The sequence below is a fragment of the Mesocricetus auratus genome, unplaced genomic scaffold (genome assembly GCF_017639785.1).
Source record: "Mesocricetus auratus isolate SY011 unplaced genomic scaffold, BCM_Maur_2.0 Super-Scaffold_100014, whole genome shotgun sequence".
Lineage (NCBI taxonomy): Eukaryota > Metazoa > Chordata > Mammalia > Rodentia > Cricetidae > Mesocricetus > Mesocricetus auratus.
In genome coordinates this window covers 9,247,461-9,268,247 of record NW_024429197.1, presented here as the reverse complement: position 1 = coordinate 9,268,247, position 20,787 = coordinate 9,247,461, and the positions used below count along the sequence as shown (strand labels likewise).

At 43.5% G+C, this 20,787-nt stretch overlaps 1 protein-coding gene and 1 non-coding gene across 4 annotated transcripts in view; both read right to left on the bottom strand.

Annotated features, from left to right (window-relative positions):
• Positions 1-15,375, bottom strand: part of Cep85 (centrosomal protein 85) — a 38,388-nt gene extending 23,013 nt beyond the window's left edge. For 2 of the 3 annotated variants that reach the window (XM_005079579.4, XM_040756395.1), the window contains exons 1-3: positions 15,252-15,375; positions 5,453-5,522; positions 1,628-1,780 (exon numbers count right to left, since the gene is read on the bottom strand). In XM_005079579.4, the coding sequence (XP_005079636.1) occupies positions 1,628-1,780; positions 5,453-5,507 (208 nt within the window). In that variant the 5' untranslated portion in view covers positions 5,508-5,522; positions 15,252-15,375. Of the gene's footprint in view, positions 1-1,627; positions 1,781-5,452; positions 5,523-15,059; positions 15,180-15,251 lie in introns of those variants that run through there. The other variant, XM_013120251.3, reaches the window with a different exon arrangement.
• Positions 2,166-2,285, bottom strand: LOC121144190. The gene has a single exon (XR_005881514.1). It is a non-coding gene; the product is annotated as a small nucleolar RNA SNORA32 (small nucleolar RNA).
• Positions 15,376-20,787: the final 5,412 nt, after the last annotated feature.

The following is a 20,787-nucleotide window of genomic DNA, read 5'->3' as shown; positions in this document are numbered from 1 at the left end:
AATACATGAGACCCTACCTCAAAGAAGGAAAAGAAATCTTTGTATTTAATCTTTGTAGAAATTGCCAAATTATTTTTTCAAAGCAACTACAACATTTTAAGTTCCTACCAGTTACATATAAAGATTCCAATTTATCTACATTTTTAGTGACACACTTTTTTATTTTTTGAAACAGAGTCTTGCTATGTAGCTCAAGCTGGTCTTGAACTAGTGTGTTAATATTCCTACTTTACTATATTTTTTATTATAAGCGGGCTATGGTGACACATACCTGTAATACAAGCACTTGGGAGATGATGCAAGAAGATCAGGTTATTCTTGACTACCTAGCAAGTTCAAAGACAGTCTGGTCTACACAAGACATTGTCCCAAAAAATAAAAAATAATACACATACTTCAAAAAGCATTTAATTTTTTTCATATGAGTGTTTTGTCTGCATGTATGCATGTGTACCACCACATGATTCCCTGTAACTGAAGTTACAGACTGTTGTGAGCTACCTGATGTGGGTACACTATAAAATAAACTTGGGCCATTTAGAAGAGCACAAAGTGCTCTTAACTGATGAACCCCATAAATAGTAATTTTTTGTGGTCTCACTACCTAGCTTTGGTTGTCCTGAACTCAGTAAATCAAATCAAGATGGCCTTGAACTCAGAGAGCTCCCAGCTTCTGCCCTCTGAGTGCTGGGATTAAAAGTCTGTAGCCCATAATAGTAATTATTATCATTAGAACTGCTGGCCGGGCGTTGGTGGCACAAGCCTTTAATCCCAGCACTTGGGAGGCAGAGGCAGACGGATCTCTGTGAGTTTGAGACCAGCCTGGCCTTTAAGAGCTAGTTCCAGGACAGCCTCCAAAACAATAGAGAAACCCTGTCTCGGGGGAAACAAACAAACAAACAAACAAAAACCTTCTGCCTTCTAGGTCGTATCTAAATACCTTGCAAAGTACTAATTGGTAGTTGCTATTTAGGTGCAAAAACAAGTGGCAGATATATTAAAGATGCAAAAATGTTATATGGAGGGGGATCAGTAAAGGAGAAGGAATGGAGAAAGCCTCGTAAGAGTACTAGAACATACATAGTAATAAAACTGGCATCGATAGTAGAAGCAACTTAAGATGGGACTTAGCACAAACAGATTAAAGGAAAAAGGGGCCATGGATGAAAAACAATAGACAAGCTCTATGTTTGACTGGTAGAACAACTGTCCAGCATGTGTGAGGATACAAGAATCAATTTCTAGTACCACAGAAACAGAAACAAACAAAAAACAGGTCTGTATATTCATGCCATAGTAAGACAACTTGGAGATATTAAGAAATAATTATCCAGATTCCATAACTGAATAGGCTAACCCTATGATCATTCCTTTTTTTTTTTTTTATTTTTATTTTTGAGGCAGGGTTTCTCTGAGGCTTTTGGAGGCTGTCCTGGAACTAGCTCTTGTAGACCAGGCTGGCCTCGAACTCACAGAGATCCGCCTGCCTCTGCCTCCGGAGTGCTGGGATTAATGGCGTGCGCCACCAACGCCTGGCCCTATGATCGTTCTTTAATGACAAATATATGGAATTCAAATTGAAAATGGCAGCATTATGTTGACAATCAAATCACAAATCCACCCTTACCCTCTGCAATGTCTGAGCATGATGTTCCAATAGCCGTGTCCCCACTGTCAGCTATGCTTGAGCAACGGCTGAAGCGGCTCCGAAAGGCCTCTGAGATAACTGGTGTCTGCCATTCAGTTCCCAGAGAACTGCCTTTTTGCATCACATTGGAACCTGTAATAAGAGACGTTTTTCATGAAACTCAAAGTACCTTGGGGGGGGCAATGGGGGTGGGTGGGGGTTAAAGTCAGTATATTTTTATTTAAGGTATTTCACATGTAATTCCTTCACTGTCCATCCATGTTGCTGAAGTTCAGATTTCTCAAGACAATCCTTTCTCAAATAATAGGTGATTAATTCAGCCATGTTATTAATCCTGTATGTCAAGAACATGGAAGTAATCAACTAAGCACCTGGAGCTACCTTCTACCTCAGTTAGACCTACCTACATTATACCTTATTACTAGCAACATAGAAGAATTTACAAATAGATCCTTGCTCTAAGCATGCACTACAGTGATAATTTGTAATGGGGTTCTTAAAAACCTCATTAGCAATAAAATGTTCCCCACAGGTTGCCTACTAACAAAGTAGTACATGGAAAACCTTTGGGTTTTTTTTTTTTTTTAAGGTTATGTACACAGCAAATGAGAAGCTGCATTCTAAAAGCCTGGTATCTGTTTCAGTAAGAACTTTTTGTTTTGGAGACAGGGCTTCTCTGTGTAGCCCTGGCTGTCCTGGAACTGTAGACCAGACTGGCCTCAAACTGAGAAGTCTGCCTGACTCTCCCTTCTGAGTGCTAGGATTAGCTGTGCATTACCACTACCTGGCTGAGTTAGTTGATTTTTAATGGAAATAAGTGAGACATGAAAATGTTAAAAAAGATAGAAATAAGACCTAACAAGAAGCCTGGCATGGTGGCACACACCTGCAATATTGTACTTAGGAGGCAAAAAGATCACTCCATATTCAATGATAGCCATATTTACATAGCTAGTTCCAGGCCAGTCAAGGCTATATAGGGAGATCCTTGTCTCAAAGCACACTCACCTTTAGGGGGTTTGCTTTGTTTTTTGTTTTTCGAGACGGGGTTTCTCTGTGTAGCTTTGGAGTCTGTCCTGGAACTCTCTCTGTAGACCAGGATAGCCTCTATCTGCCTCTACCTCCCAACTGCTGGGATTAAAGGTGTGCGCCGCCACCACCCAGCAAGGGGGTTTGCTTTGTTGGTTTTTTTTTTTTCCTTCCTTTTTTCTTTTTTTGCTATATGGTCCTACATCACTACACATACACACAATTTATTGAAACCTTGAAACCATAATACTTTAATCTAGTTTACAGAGAAGAGAGCTATGATGTACATGTGCATGTAATACCCACATACATTCCTTTACATGGTTTCTCAATGGCTGCTGTTACCATTCTAAGCTAAAATAGTCTTCAATGTATAGCCTCTGTAGTCTACACTTCATAGAATGGTTTAATATCACTGGCCTCTACAAACTGAATACCAGCAACAACCCTCATTCAATCACAATGATGTGTGAATTATCCTACATGTCCCAAGGCAACACAAAGAAACAGGTACTTCAGTTCCTTGTTGAAAACTATGGCTAGTCTGAACCAGGGTACCCTCAACAGGCCAATCGAGATAAATTTTGAAAGTCAATCTAAAAATTTTAAGGTGGGCCAGATGTAGTGGTACATGCCTTTAATCCTAGTACACAGACAGGTCTCTGAGTTTAAGGTTAGGCAAGGCTATATATCAAGTTCTACTCTAGCCAGGGTTATACAGTGAAGACTGTCTCAAAAAAAAGTGTTATCTTGAGGGCAACACAAAGAAACCACATAAGGGGCTGGAAAGATGGTTCAGCAATTAAGAGCACTGGCTGCTCTTCCAGGGGACCTAGATTTGATACCTGACACCCACATGATGGTTTACAACCATCTATAACTCCATTTTTCATGGGATCTGAGGCCCTGTTCTGGCTTCTAGCAGCACCAGGCATGCACTCCGTGCACAAACCATACATGCAGACAAAACAAGATAACACACAAAATCACCAAAACACTTCAGTTTTCTGTACAGGTAAGAAAAAGCAAGACCAATGGAATTTGACTTCAAAGCTTGTTGTTATGTACTAGAAGGTAGGTAAGATTAGGATTTTTTTAAATTAACAGTTGTAGAAATGGCTCAGTGGTTAAGAGCACATAACTGCTCTCACTGAGTATCCAAGTTCAGTTCCTAGCACCTACTTTAAGTGGCTCACAGCTACCTGTGACTTCAGATCTAGGGGGAATCCATCACCGTTTTCTGGCCTAGCACCTGTACTCATGTGTATATAGCCACACATACACTTAATTTAAAAAAAATCTTAAAAAATTTATTAACATACTAGCAAAGCCAGTATTTTAGCCAAGGCAAGAAGATGTTCTCAAGTGAGGCCAGCCTGGCCTACATAGCAAGCTCTTGTCTACAAAACCAATGAAAAACAGAGAAAACACAAAGCAAATCCTAGAAAGACTAAAATCCAAACTATTTTTGTTTTTGAGACAATGTCACCTATGCCTTCAAACTCTTGATCCTCCTGCCTTGGCCTCAAGTATGTGTGCTACTTGCTTTTTATTTATTTATTTATTTTGGTTTTTCGAGACAGGGTTTCTCTGTATTGTTTTGGAGCCTGTCCTGGAACTTGCTTGGTAGACCAGGCTTGGTCTCGAACTCACAGAGATCCACCTGCCTCTGCCTCCCAAGTGTTGGGATTAAAGGTGTGCGCCACCACCGCCCAGATTTAATTTTATTTATTATTAATAAGCAAAACCAGCAGAGACAGTTAATCCAAACAGGGGAGGGCTCTTGGACCCCAACCAACAGCTGGGAGGCCAGCATGGGACCGATCCAGACCCCCTGAATGTGAGAGTCAATGAGGAGGCCTGGCCTACCTATGGGGTCCTGAGCAGTGGATCAGTGTTTAGCCCTTGAATACTAACAGACATCGTGTGTCCATAACACAAAGAGGGTTGCTCTCTCTGCCTGGACTCTTAGGGAAGTGCCTGGACCCTACCCTGAGTGAAATGATAGACTCTAGATATCCCCTATGCAGAAGGAATTGGCAATAGGGTGGGAGGATGGGGGGGGATGGTAGGGGGGTGCGGGAGGAGGGGAGGGAGAGGGAACTGGGATTGACATGTAAAACAAGCTATTTAAAATTAAAATAAAAAAATTTTAATGAAAAAAAAATATACAGTATTCTGCCTGCAGGCCAGAAGAGGGCACCAGATCTCATTACAGATGGTTGTGAGCCACCATGTTGTTGCTGGGAATTGAACTCAGGACCTCTGGAAGAGCAGCCAGTGCTCTTAACCTCTGAGCCATCTCTCCAGCCCCCACTTCCTTGTTTTTATCACTCTTTTTATTCATTTTTTTCTTTCTTTTGAAGGGTTGGAGATGTAGCTCATGGTAGAGTTCTTACTTTGCATCTAAAAAGCTCTGAGTTCAAAGTTTAGCAACACCAAAAGAAAAAACCCAATGTATTACTTTTCTTTTGAGGTAGGTTCTGGATGCATACACACAGCCCAATATGGCCTTGCACCTGTGATCTGCCTGTCTCCCAAGAGCTGGGTATGGGATGCACCACTATGATCTAGAGATTAAATCCTCACAGCTGGCATCCAAGAATTCCAATCTTTGAGGACTACCATGTGAGTAGAACACAGTGGTTCACACTGTTTCCCCCTATTTCACAGAGAACTGTGTCTCATAGTCAGAGCATATCTGCACACACCTGCATACCATACGCACACATATGAAATAGTAGAAGCAAAAATTGAACATAGAAGACTACTTACCTGGTGAAGTAGCATGAGAAGACCTGTCATTTGGATATTTTTCTTGCATGGCCATCAGTTACCTGAGACACTGCAGAATTAAAGAGTAACATGTAAGAACTTTCTAGTATCTTTAAAAAAATATCTGCAACTCACTTCCTATTGGCTAGAACTAAAACAGAACAAAACAAAAAATCCACAATCTTGATATAAGAATAAACAAATCCAGTTTCCTCCTAACTCTTAACAATATGCTTCTGGTGGGGAGGGGTCCACCTGCCCCAATTCCAACGTCACCCTAATTCCCAGCTTGTTCACCCATGCTTCTTTTTTTTTTCTTTTCTTTCTTTTCAAGACAGGTTTTCTGTGTAGCTTTGTAGACCAGGCTGGCCTTGAACTCACAGAGATCCACCTGCCCCTGCCTCCCAAGTGCTGGAACTAAAGGAGTGTGCCACTACCTCCCAGCTCACCCATGCTTCCCTCCTAGAGTCTGATTTGCTAGAATGACTTACAGAACTCAAAAAATCTTTACATTTACTAGTTTAGATCAGGTATGATGGTACACATGTGTAATTTCAGTACTCAAGAAAGCAGGAGAATTACCACAAATTCAAGGCCAGCCTGGTTTACATAATGAATTCCAGATCAAACAGAACTACATACTCTGTTTAGAAAAATAAATAGCTGGGTAGTGGTGGCACATGCCTTTAATCCAGCACTTGGGAGGCAGAGGCAATCTCTGTAAGTTCAAGACCAGCCTGGTCTACAAAGTGAGTTCCTAGACAGACAGAACTGTTACACAGAGAAACCCTGTCTTAAAAAACCAAAAAAAAAAAGAAAAAAAAGGAAAAAAAAAAAGAAAAATAAATAACAGGTTTATTATAAAGATATTACAGCCAGGTGTGGTATTACAAGCCTATAACTTTATACTTGGGAAGCTAAGGCAGAACAATCACCACAAATCTGAGGCCACAGAATAAGACTGTCTCAAACAAAACAAAACAGGAAAAAAGATACTGCAAAGGACAGATATGGCAATGACCCCCTTGGGTTTACTACTGACGGAGAAGCTAGAAATGATGAACTAAGGTTATAAAGGATTTGTTAGGAAAAATCAAGTTACACAAAAGAATTTAGCTAAAGGAGTACTGACTCAAATATGACTAGAAGATAAAAGTAGCATACTAACCCAATTTCCTAGAAACTATAGAAAGGCTAATAAAACTAGAGCTGTACTTCTAATATAATTAGGAGTTAGGGGTTACTATGTTTTTGTATGTTTTGTTTTATTAGACTATGTTTTTATAAAGATTTGTCCACCAAGACTGCTGTTCATTAAGCTTTATTACCAACTCAAAAGGAGAATTCCAGCAGGCAGGCAGAATAACCCTGGTTAACACCTAAAGGAAGAAATAAACTGCCCAGGAACAAGTCAGTTAATTTATTAGCATAAGAAAAGATAAATATCATTTTGCAAATTTTAAGGCTATTTTATTGGTATACAACAAGCAAAAGAAAAAATAAATACATACATTACAACAGTATACAACATATTCAAGTATTCTTCCATATTTTAGGGCTGGGAAGACTGCTAAGAATTCAGTCTGTTCTTCCAAAGGACTCAGGCTTGATTCCCAGCATTCCCTTGGTGGCTCACAACTACCTGTAGCTTTAGAAACACAACACTCTTCTGATCTGAGGGCACTAGGACACATGTGGTAAAACACACACACACACACACACACACACACACACACACACACACACACACACACACCATCCAGACAAAACATCCAGATATACATGATAATGACAGGAACTCATCTTTTTATTTTAAAAGTCAAACCATGAGCATGGTTAGCAGCAAAGGTCTTCAATGCCAGCACTCAGGAAGCAAAAGCAGGTAGATCTCTGTGAGTTCAAGGCCAGCCCAGTCTATACAGAGAGTTCCAGGACAGCCAGGGCTACACAGAGAGACCTTATCTCAAAATTTAAAAAAAGCAAATCATGGGGACATGGTGGCACACACATATAGTCCCAGCTATTCAAGGGGCTAAGATAGGAAAATTGGTTGATACTACAAGAATTTCAAGACCAACTTGGGAAATACATAGGAAGATCACATTTCAAAAAATAAACAATAGGGGTTGGAAGATGGCTCAGTGGTTAAGACAGCATACTACTACTGTAGAGGACCTGGGTTGTATTCTAAGCACCCATGTCAGGCAGATCACAACCCTCTGTAACTCCAACTTCAGAGGATCTAAAACCCTCTTTTGGACTCCATATGGGCACTTGCACTCACATCTCACATGCCCATACCCACAATACATACACATATAATTAAAATTTAAAAATAGATATTTTCTTTAGTCGGGAGGTGGTGGCACCTGACTTTGAGCCCAGCACAAGAGGCAGGAAAATCTCTGTGGGTTCAAGGCCAGCCTGGTCTACAGAACTAGTTCCAGAAGAGCCAGGGCTACACAGAAAAATCCTGTGTCAAAAAACAAAAAGAGAGATAGAGAGAAGTCTAGCTGTATAGTCCAAGCTGGCCTGGAACCTGCAGTGATTTTCCTGACTCTGGCTCCCCCTCAAGAAACAAAAATTCAAAGTAAAACAACAACAACAAAAATCAAAATGTACGGCCGGGCGGTGGTGGTGCACGCCTTTAATCCCAGCACTTGGGAGGCAGAGGCAGGCAGGTCTCTGTGAGTTCGAGGCTGGGCTGGACCGATAGCCTCCAAAACAATACAGAGAAACCCTGCCTCGTAAAAACCAAAAAAAAAAAAAAAAAAAAAATCAAAATGTATCAGGTGGAACATTCTATGATACTAGTATTTAGGAGACACAGGTTTTGACTATTCTGGGTTCCAGTTCGTAGTGGCATATGGCTTTAATCCCAGAATTTGGGAGGCAGCCTGGTCTATAAAGCAAGTTCCAGGATAACCAGGGCTAAACATGAGACCCTGTTCCAGAAAAACAAGCAAAATAAAGGGAGGAAAAGAGAGAAGGATGACGCTGTCAATAATGTTAGGCCCTTCACTCAGGTAAAGTAAGACCTTGGCTAGGCTACAGGAAAGGAGTTTCAAGACCAGTCAAAGTGAAGCTAAGCTGGTGAATTTACTAAGTATTTAGACGGATGAACATAGGAAAGACACTGTATACATGCAGGCTATGGGTATGGGACTCTCAAAGAGGGCTGCATTAAGGAGTCTTCACAACAGCTGTACTATGTTGCTGTGGCTAAATCCCAATGCTCAAAGTATCCAATTTATAAGAAGAGTTATGATTAAGTAACATTTAAGATTTCAGTAAAAAAATGTTAATAAAGTTTTCTAAAGAATATTTTTCTTTTTCTCCCCAAGACAGGGTTTCTCTGTGTAAAAGAATTTTCTTTTGTAAATGAAATTTTATAAGATGGTTTTATGAGTTGTATTGTTTAGACTTAGATGAAAACCTACCAGCTCTAAGTACACAATTATCTGTTATTTTTAATGACTTTAACATGTCATTAAAAAACAAACAAAAATGGGGGGCACAACAACAGGAATTCAGAAACTCCCAATTTAAGAGTGCCCAAAATAATTTAGGAAAATTCACAAGATACAATTTTTAGAGGTGAAATTCCATTTTAAAAGGAAAAAAGTGATTATATGGTAACTACTTTACTGACCTCTACAGTTTTATCTTAGCAAAAACAACCCAAATTGTCATCAACTCACTATGTCATAATGGAACCAAACTCCAAAACCACACTTCCTAAAAGTATAACTTAGCACACAGGAAACAGCCTGTGTAAGTTCCAAGTTAGCATGAACTACACAGTAAGACTGTCCCCTTAACAAATGGGCTGGAGAGCCAGGCATTGGTGGTGCCCGCCTTTAACCCCAGCACTCGGGAGGCAGAGGCAGGTGGTCTACAGAGTTCCAGGTCAGCCTCCAAAACAATACAGAGAACCCCTATCTTGAAAAACCATTAAAAAAAAAAAAAACCAAAACAAACAAACAAAAAACAAATGGGCTGGAGAGATGGCTCAGTGGGTATGAGTACTGGTTGCTTTTCCAGGGTACCTGGGTTGGATCCTAGCACCCACACAGTACCTCAAAACAATCAGCTTTAACTCCGGTTTCAATGTATTCAACATCCTCTTCTAGGTTCTCCGGCACTGAAAGAACATGGTGTACAGACGTACATGCAGGCAAAACACATCATATACATAAACCGAGGGGCTGCAAAGATGGATCAGAGGTTAAAAGCATTGGCTGCTCTTCTAGAGCCAGGTTCAATTCCCCAGCACCCACATGGCAGCTCACAACTGTTAATTCCAGCTTCAGGGGATTCAACACCCACATATACACATACGTGCAGACAAAGCACCAATGCACATAAAATAAAAATGAATAAATCATGTAAAAAACACAAAACAACAAAAAGCTTCAACTTATGACTAGTTATCAATTTATCACTAGTCATTCAACTGCTGGTTAGTGAGTTAATGACACAGAAGCATAATCACCCACCTATTAGTGATGTTTCTCATCAACACTAATACTACCTTTCCACTGAGCCTCTTCTTTTGCCCTCAACCTTTGAACTTTTGATCCTCCTTCTCTCCTCATCACCTCCAGTACTAAGTACACAATACCAGTTCCATTTTGTCACCCTTTAAATAAAGGTGCCAGGTAGTTCCAGAACTGGGGAAGCTGAGGCAATACTATTGCCAGTTTAAAACCAGTCCAGACTACAGAGTGAGATCCGTCTAAAAAAAATAAAAAAACTGAAAACAGGAAAAAAAAAAAAACAGTACCCCAAGCAGATTCTGAGACATTTTCAAATTCAGAGAGGGAGAAAAAGAGAAAGATACAGAGAGAGAAGGATGGGAGTGGCCAGGGTTCTTTGAAGAGGGAACATAGTGAATATACACAGGTGGCTGCAGCTGAGAACCCCAAGGAAGGTCAGGACAGATGCCTAAATACTAAGTTACCCCCAACCATTATTTTGTCGCTACTGTAATTTTGCCACTGTTATGACTCAAAGTATTGTAAGTATCTGATATGCGGATATCTGATATGTGACTCCTGTGAAAAGGCCTTTAAACCCCCCCACGACCGTCCACCAAAGGGGCTGAGACCCACAGGTTGAGAACTGTTGTTCCAGAGTTTTGGAGGTAGAGACAAGAGGCTGATTCCAGGTATGTAAAACAATGCCTGGCTCCTCTCCCCCACTTTGTTGTTTTGTTTTGAGAAACAGTCTCATGTAGCTGGTCTTGAACTCACTATGTAGTTGAAGCTTGCCTGCCTCTAGATCCCAAAGTTAGGGATTAGAGGCTTAGGTTACCATGCCATGTTGTATTTCAGTTTTGTTTTTTTAAAAACATCCCCTAAAATAATCAAAATAAACCATATAAAATAAGTTATTCTTGCCGGGTGGTGGTGGCGCATGCCTTTATTAATCCCAGCACTCAGGAGGCAGAGGCAGGTAGATCTCTGTGAGTTCAGAGACCAGCCTGGTCTACAAGAGCTAGTTCCAGGACAGCCTCCAAAGCCACAGAGAAACCCTGTCTCGAAAAACAAAAAAACAAAAAACAAAAAAAAAACCAACAACACACCAAACCAAAACAAGAAAAAGTGTTTTGCATTGCACTGGGGAGACAGTTTAGTGGTAAAGCCACTTACCAGCTACTGATGAATCCCTGAGTTCAAATTCCCAGAACCCATGTAAAGCCAGGCACAGTAGGTAATCTCAGTGCTCCCACGACTGAGATGGGAAACAGACAAAAGATTCCCTAATGGATCATGGGCTAGTTAGCCTTGTGTATAAATCAGCAAACAACAAAGACCTTGTCCCAAACAACCTGAAAAACAAGGACTGACTCCTGAGGCTATCCTTTGACCTCTACACACATGCCATGCCACAAGTGTGCCCATACTCACATGAATAAGCACACAAACCACATAAAATATAATAAACTTTAAAGACATTTAAAAAAAAAGATTTTTAGTACCCACTGAAGGATAGAGACTCTAAATTAAACGTAAAATAAACAGAATATATAAGAAATAACACAAATAACCAATTATGGAGCTAAGGAGATACAACTGAGTGAAGGTAGGAACAAATTTAACATGTATATAGATAACACTTCCTATCTATTAAGCCCTGTGCTAAAGAAATATTTTATAGAAGTACCATATGTCAAATTTAATGCTCATATTAATTCTGATTGGATCATTCTCCTCTTACGGAAAAGAAAATAAAGATTTAGATTGAGAGGCTGGGAAGATGGCTAAGTAGTTATAATGCTCACACATAAGCATGAGGAAAACAAGAGTGCAAACAGCAGAATTCCCGTAAATGCCAAACGCGAGTGGGATCCTGTCTGTAATTCCAGCTTCAGAAGGCAGAGCCACTGGATCCCCAGAGTGAGCTGGCTAGCAAGACCACCTATATTGGGAAGTCCTGGGTTTATGATCCTGCCTCAGTGAACAAGGTGGAAACTGATGATGATTACTGACATCAACCTGTGTGTGTACACTCAAGCCTTCAGGCTTGGCAGCAAACGCTTTATCCACGGAGCCAGCCTCAAAGCACAGCATACATTATTGTTTGTTTTGTTTTTCAAGACAGGGTTTCTTTGTGTAGTCCTGGCTGTCTTAGAACTCACTTTGTAGACCAGGCTGACTTTGAGCTCCGAGATCTGCCAGCCTCTGTCTCCCAGAGTGCTGAGATTAAAGGTGTGTGCTGTGTGCCACCACTAGCCTGCTTCAGCACACAACTTCTTCAACTATGGGTTGATAGGTGATACAATGCAAAGTGGACATTTTGAAAAATCTATGAACAGTAAAAGGTTTCTGAATGTACAACAGTCAATTGTCAATTCAAAATCAAACACATTAACAAATCCAAGTTGTTTCCGGCAATACTCACCTGTTCTGATTTGCTTGACTTAACTGCAGCCTTGGTTCTGAACATTCAACATGGAACACTTTAAGCTATGCATCACCAAACACTCCGCCTCAAACATCTTGGCTCAGCTTTGAAGCCACTGTAGGTCATTCACTACACTGTTTTTTTTTGTCTGTTTGTTTGTTTTTTGAGACAGCATTTCTCTGTGTCACAGCCTTGGCTTTCCTGGGACTCACCCTATAGCCTCGGCTGGGCTTCAACTCAGAGATGCCTACCTCTGCCTCCCAAGTGCTGGGATTAAAGGTGTGCACTACCATGGCCCAGCTACTACTGCTTTTACTGAGCATTCACTTCTGTGCTCTTATGAAAACATACTGTTTTACAAACAAAACAGTTTTAATATTTTCCTACTGTCTTTTTTTAGATGTTATCATCAAAATAGTTTGTGTTTGGGGTGGTGTATGCCTGTAATCCCAGCACCTGAGAAATGGCTACGGGGACCATGAATTTAAGGTAAACTGTCTACGGTAACCTGGGATACATGAGACCCTGTCTTAAATAACATACAACAAAAAACACAAGGAGACAGGCGTGGCAGCGAACACCTTTGAGTCCTTGTAAGGCAGAGGCAAAAGGATCTCTATGAATTTGAGGACACTCTGGTCTACACAGGGAAGTTCCAGGCTAACCAGATCTCCAAAAAAAAGGAAAGAAAACCAAAAAGGTTAGGGATGAACCTCAAGCCTGGTAGAGTACTTCTCTAGTATACACAAAGCTGAGTTGGATCTACAGCACACACAAACCAAGCAAGGTGACACGGGTCTGTAATCCCAACACTAAGGAGGAGGCAAGACCAGAAATTCAAAGTCATCCTTGACACATGAAGCTTTACATAGTGTGTGCATGTCACATAGGTTTTCAAATATCTGACTTGAAAAACTGCTGTCTGATTGGCTGATGAGATGATTCAGCAGGTAAAATGACTTGCCATAAGTCTGATGACCTAAGTCAATCCTTGGATCCTACAGTATAAGGAGAGAATCAATTCCTGAAAGTTGTTTGTCTATCTGTCACGCACACACTCACACACATAAATATTAAAAGGTCCTAGACACACTTCTGCCACTTTGTACTTGTGGGAATCAATATTCTCAATATTAATGGTGATAAAATCAAAATATTAACTCTGAAAAATGTTGAAGATGGTCTGTATCCTGCAGTATCACATACTCAGCCAAGATTTCTTTTAGTTTCTGATACAGGGTCTCACGAAGCCCAAGCTGGCCTAGCATTTGTTACAGAGCCAAAGATTACCCTCAAACCTCTGTCTTCCAAGTACTGAGAATACAGGCATGCATCACCATCCCTGGCAATACTGAATTGTAAGTACATTAACCTCATTAGTATACATATTAGCTTTTGTCTTTAATAAATGGTAAAAATTAAACACAGACTAAAGAACTGTGTTTTGAGTTAGGGTCCAGAACTCAGTATGTAAAACAGGCTAGTACTGAACACGGGGTAATTCTCCTGCCTCAGTCTCCTGGTTACAAGCATGGGCCACCATACCAACCTCCAAATAATTGCTTTAAAGTAAGTTTATCACTTCTCAGCAAATGTTTGATTTTTATACAATCAGGGTTTCATAAAAATTTTCCAGGCCAAAAAAAAAAAAAAGTCAAGATCCCTGGCCAGATACTGTATGTATCAACCCAAATTTACTGAGTACCTATTTTCCTAGCTCTGTGCAGTGAAAAACTACTGGTTGTGTGTTGTGTGTGCATGCTTGCAATCTCAATACTATGGAGGCTAAGGCAAAAAGTAACATGAACTCAAGACGTCTGGGCCTGATATGGTGGTGCACATTTTCAATCCCAGAATGGGAGGCAAAGGCAGAAGGATCTCAGTGCGCTCAAGACCACCGTGGTCTACATGGTAAGTTCCAGGTTAGCCAGGACTACATAGTGAGACCTTGTCTTAAAAATTCAAAACAACAACAACAAAAGCCCAGCCTGGGCTATACAGAAATTCCAAATATCCAGACTACACAGCAAGATCAAAAAACAGAAAGAAAAGAGAGGGCAGAGGACATAGCTCGATAGCGGAGTGACTGCCTCAACAGGGCAAAGGGCTTATTTAATGCTTGGTACCTCAACAACGACAAAAGAAGAGGAAAAAAAAACATGGTCTGACCTTCTGATTTGCTAAAGCCAAACGTTTTAATACTGTTAGACAAACTTAGATACACTTAATTTTCGATGCATCCCAAGCCTCAGACCAGGTTCCTCAACTTCGACACCACTGACCTAAGCTTCAGCTAATTCCGGGTGGGTGGGGGGTGGGGTCTGTCCTTCGTACACGAATCTGGTAGCATCTCTGGCTTCTTCGAGCCAGACGCCCGCAGCAAAGCCCTGGCACGGGTGTAGGTCGTTCCCAAGCGCTCTCTGCCCAGACGCCACCTCCGCGGGAATGGCTCCCTGAAGCCACCACATCGGTGTCTTCTGTTCCAGGCCCTTTGTGAAAGGTCTCCACCCCGCTCGCCCGGTGACAACTTGCTCAACGTCCGATTGCTGCCCCGGGTCTTCCCCGCGGGCCGCGGGCTCCACGAGGGCGGGGGCTTCTGGCACCCAAGTATGGCAACTGCTGCGGAGTTAATGACTAGGGAAAGGCGAGGCGCGGAGGAGAGGCGACTGGGACGCGAGGGGGCGTGGGGGGATCTTACCCAGGAAACGGAGCCGGTGCGAGAGGAGACTGGGCCGGAATTAGGGCTCGGTCCACCTGCGCATGCGTCTCGCTCTCCCGGGATCCCACCACACACTGCCCCCCCACCCCACGGAGGAAGGTCCCGAGTTTCCGAGGCTTTCCCGGGGCTAAGGGATGAGGGACAGGGTCTGCCGCTCCAAGAAGAACTTACAAGGGCCTGAGAGCGGGCGGCGAAATCTCCCTCTGGGATACTGACGGCGACCACCTCGTCCGCACGAGCGGCAACTCCGCTCCTCAGGTCGCCTAACGGCCGTTACACGCCCGTCAGACAGCACGCCTCCGAGCGCGCGCCGCCCAGCACCGCCCCTTTCTGCTGTCCTCTGACCAATAGAAAGTCGAGGCGCGTGGCTGCCCCGCCTCCTTCTGCCTACCTCTGACCAATGGAGACTTGGGCCGCTCAGGTGCCCCGCCCCCTGCACGGTGCCCTCGGTTGTGGGCGGGAGGATCACTGCGTAGGAGGCGCTGGACCGGTGGATCGCTCTGCGCATGACCCAGCAACTACTTAGCTCTGACTCTTCGCTCCTTCCCCAGTCCTGCCTCTAGGTGGCGCTGTGTCAGCGAGACTTAGGGTGGCTGCAGGGCTTTGACGGGGCGGAGACTAGAGACCAGGCTTTAGAGAATCCTCCCTCCGGAAGGAGGAGGTCAGATGGTGCCAGTGACCTGCCTGGGTCACTTGCCTATTAATAGTTAAAGACGTGGAGCTGGAGAGCTGGCCTAGCGGCTAAGAGCGATTGCTGCTTTTTCAGGAATCTCAAGTTCGGTTCCCAGCATTCATGTCTGGCGACTCCCAACCCTCTTCTTGTGGGGAAAAGGGACCAGTCAAAGAAACACACCCTGAGCAGAGCCAAGGAAACACACTTTGGCCCTGCAACCAGAACCAAAGAAATGTACCCTGACCCTGAAACCAGTGCCAAAGGAACACACTTTGTCCCTGGAATCAGAGCCAGTGAAAGAAATGTACCCTGGCCCTAAAATTGGAGCCAAAAGGCTAAAAAGGACCAGAGAAAGAAACACACTTTGGCCCTGAAACCAGAGCCAAATCTGACCCTAATCCTGTGTAAAAAAGTAACCAATCCCAGAGCAGAGCTCTAGCCAATCTGAGCTCAGCACTGAAATCAGACCAATCCCTAATCTAGAAAAACTTCCCCAACCCCAGGAATCCCTATATAAACCCTGTGTATGTTCCGCTTGGCTGGTCCAGCCACCTTCCAATAAACACCTTTGGATGAGCTTCGGGTGAAGATCTTCTTTTGCGGCGGCGACAGAGCAGAGGCGACCCTGGGCAGAGCAGAGCAGAGCAAGCAGAGGCGACCCTGGGCAGAGCAGAGCAGAGCAGAGCAAGCAGCGCTGTAACACTTGCCCGGGAAACCTTCCTTGGCAGAGCGGAGTTGTTACACTCTGCTCCCGCCCGGCTCCCTGCTCTCCGCTCGGCTCTCCAGGAGCAGAGCTGAACTGTAGCAACTTCCCCCAGAAACCTCCTGCCTAGCAAAACTGCTACACTAGGCGAACATCCCCAGCTGGAAGACACTGTCCTGCTGGAGCGGAGCTGATACACCGGAGAAGCCTTTCTCTGAGGCAAGGCTGTAAGCTGCTAAGCTTACTGCAACCTGTGGTGGTCCTTGGCTCCTGAGCTCCAGGATACCTTTCTACCTGAGCTGTGTATTCTGTGACTCCCGAGTGCCAGAATACCTGACCCACTCCTGTTCCATCCTGTCCCGACCCATCCCGAAACGCTTACAGGGGCCAGTCAAAGAAACACACCCTGAGCAGAGCCAAAGAAACACACTTTTGCCCTGCAACCAGAACCAAAGAAATGTAGCCTGACCCTGAAACCAGTGCCAAAGGAACACACTTTGTCCCTGGAATCAGAGCCAGTGAAAGAAATACACCCTAGCCCTAAAATTAGAGCCAAAAGGCTAAAAAGAACCAGAGAAAGAAACACATTTTGGCCCTAAAACCAGAGCCAAATCTGACCTTAATCTTGTGCAGAAAACTAACCAATTCTCGAGCAGAGCTCTAGCCAATCTGAGCTCAGCACTGAAATCAGACCAATCTCCACCCTGGAAAAGCTTCTTCGCCCCCAAGAATTCCTATATAAACCCTGTGTATGTTCAGCTTGGCTGGTCCAGCTGCTTCCTTTCAATAAACCTCTTCAGATGAGCTTTGGGTGAAGATCTTCTTTTGCAGCGGCAGACCAGGGACGACTCTGGGCAGAGCAGAGCAGAGCAGAGCAGAGCAGAGCAGAGCAGAGCAGAGCAAGCAGGGCTGTAACACTTGCCGGGGAACCTTCCCTTGGCAGAGCGGAGTTGTTACACTCTGTTCTCCACCCTCCGGGAGCAGAGCTGAACTGTAGCAACTTCCCCCAGAAACCTCCTGCCGAGCAAAACTGCTACACTAGGCGAACATCCCCAGCTGGAAGACCCTGTCCTGCCTGAGCAGAGCCAATACACTGGGGAAGCCTTTCCCTGAGGCCCGGCTGTAAGAAGTTAAGCTTACTGCAACCTGTGGTAGTCCTTGGCTCCCGAGTTCCAGGATACCTTTCCACCTGAGCTGTGTAACACTCAGTATTCTGTGAATCTCTAGTGCCAGAATACCAGACCCATCCTGATCCGACCGAAATGCCAACACTTCTGGCCTCCTTTGGAGCGTGCATTCACTGCATTCACACATAAATAATAAAAACAAAATTTATGGCCTGAGGGATGGCTCAGAAATTAAGAACACTGGCTGCTCTTCATAAGACCTGGGTTCAATTCCCAGCACCCACATGGCAGCTCACAATTGTCTAGGTACCCTGACACAGACACATAAACAAAACAATACATGTAAATTAAAAATAAATTATAGGCCGGGCGGTGGTGGCGTCCGCCTTTAATCCCAGCACTCGGGAGGCAGAGGCAGGCGGATCTCTGTGAGTTCGAGGCTAGGCTGGACCGACAGCCTCCAAAATAATACAGAGAAACCCTGTCTCGTAAATAAAAATAAATAAATAAATAATAAAAAATCAAATTTAAAAACATTTAAGAATAACAAATTGATGGATGTTGAACTTGGGAATGACAGATAAATTTGGAGAAAATTCTCTGGAATTAGGAACAGGGAGCTTTATTACTATGAATCTTAAATCTGGATGTCTAAAAATGAATTTATAAACTAATGAGCAGAAAGTTGAGTTTTCCCAGCTGATAGCTTCTGTTTCTTTTGTGAGGAAGGAGGGAATAAGGACAAGATGGGGACCGAAAAGAGCTGGTCCTGAAAGAAGAAACTTGAAACAGTGGACATTATGGAATTGAAACCTACAAACATTTACAAGCTGGGGTGATGGAGTATTGTAGGGAAAAGGGACCAGGTAAAGAAACACACTTTGGCCCTGCAACCAGAACCAAAGAAATGTACCCTGACCCTGAAACCAGTGCCAAAGAAACACACTTTGTCCCTGGAATCAGAGCCAGTGAAAGAAATACACCCTGGCCCTAAAACTAGAGCCAAAGGCTAAAAAGGACCAAAGAAAGAAACATACTTTGGCCCTGAAACTAGAACCAAATCTGACTCTAATCCTGTGTAGAAAACTAGCCAATCCCCAAGCAGGAATTCTAGCCAATATGCGCTCAGGGATTGAAATCTGACTAATCCCCACCCTGGAGCAACGAATCCCTATATAAACCCTGTGACTGTTCAGATTGTTGCTGTTCAGGCTGTTGTCCTCTGCAGGGAGCAGCCACTCTCCTGGATTCTTCCCTCCCAATAAATCTTTTGAATGAGGTTTGGGTGAGACCTTCTTTCCCTGGAGCAGACAGAGCCAGCCTGGGTAGAGCAGAGCAGGACTGTAACACTTTTCACTGGGGTAAACCTTCCCCTGGGATACTGAAGTGTTACACTCTCCAGCAGGGAATGGAGCTGAAGTATAACAACTTTGCCTGGGAAGCCCTCTCCTGCAGGAGCAGAGCTGACCCACTGGGGAAGCCTTTCCCTGAAGCAAGGCTGTAAGCTGCTATGCTTACTGTGACCTGTGGTATTCCTTGGCTCCCGAGTACCAGAATACCTTTCCATCCAAGTTATAACACTCAGTATTCTTTGGCTCCCGTGTGCCATAATCAATCCCTGTCCATCCCATCTGATCTGTCCAAATGCCTACAAGTATGTCTGTAATCACAATTCTGAGACAGGAGGATCAGGAGTTTGATGCTAGCCTGAGCTGCACAATGAGATCATATCATACACACACACACACACACACACACACACACACACACACACACACGTATTTGTTTTCTTCAACAAAGTCTTGGTATTTAGCTCAGGCTCACCTTGGACTCCTGAGTCTTTGGACTTGGGCTCCTGAAGGGGTTCTTGGATATATATCTATATCTATATCTATATATATATTTATTTAAGGTTTATTGTGTGTGTGTGTGTGTGTGTGTGTGTGTGTGTGTGTGTACCCCAGTATCCTTAGAGGCCAGAAAGCACTGGATCCCTTGGAGCTCTATTTACAGGCATTTGTGAACCACCTACTGTGGTGCTGGGGTCTGAACATTCCTCTGCTTAGAACACCAATTGTTCTTGACCCCCCTTGTTTAGTGTTTGACTGGGTTTCATGTAGCCCAGGCTAACCCAGAGCCTGCTTTATCGCCGAGGTCACCTTTGAGCTAGCCCTTCCACCTCTGCTTACCAAGTGCTGAGACCACAGGTGTGAATAAATATGGCTGGCTCAGTTTCCCCCTGTAATTTACAAGCTACTCCATCATATGATAATTTCCGCATGAAAATGAGTCCTCTTATTTCAACAGTCTTTAGGTTCTCATTTCGAAGAATATTCATCATTTTAAGTTTCCAGAAATCTTCAGCTACTTTATTATTCTTTGTGGACACAGGGTTCCACATAAACTGAGCTAGCCTCACACTCGCTCTGTAATTCAGGGAAACCTTGAACTTCTGGTCGTCCTGTCCTACCTTCCAAATGCTGTGGCTACCTCATTATTTTTTAAAGGATTTGCTGCATGTTTAATAAAATACGTTAACGGAAATATACCAACTAGCAGGATTTAAAGTAAAAAGAATAGACTTGGGGCTGAAGAGGTGGCTCAGTGGTGAAGAGCGCTGGCTGCTCTTACAGAGGACTGGGGTTTGGTTCCCAGCACCCACATTGTAGCTCACAACCGATTGTAACTCCAATTCCAGGGGATCCAGTGACCTCTGTGGGCACCTTTAGTGACATGTAAGTAAAGCCTTTGTGTCTGGCTTTAAGTGAAATTTATAGCAAGGCCTTTGTGTCTGGCTTTGAGAGAAATGTTTCAGCAAAGCCTTTGCTATGTTTGGGTCATCAGTAGAGGCTGAGAAATTGTTTGGAGACTCTTTAGATCTTGAAGAGCTGTGTCCCTGGGAGTCTGCACTTGCTGGTACTGAGAGCTTGCAGCTGCACAGCCCTTGTTTCTAAGACACTCCTGGCAGATCCTGAACTCTTTTTTTTTTTTTTTGGTTTTTCGAGACAGGGTTTCTCTGTATTGTTTTGGAGGCTATCAGTCCAGCCCAGCCTCGAACTCACAGAGATCCGCCTGCCTCTGCCTCCCGAGTGCTGGGATTAAAGGCGTGCGCCACCACTGCCCGGCTCAGATCCTGAACTCTTATTTTTGATTATGGCTTGGTAGTTTGAACCTATGGTATGACTTTGGTAGTTGGAACCTTTC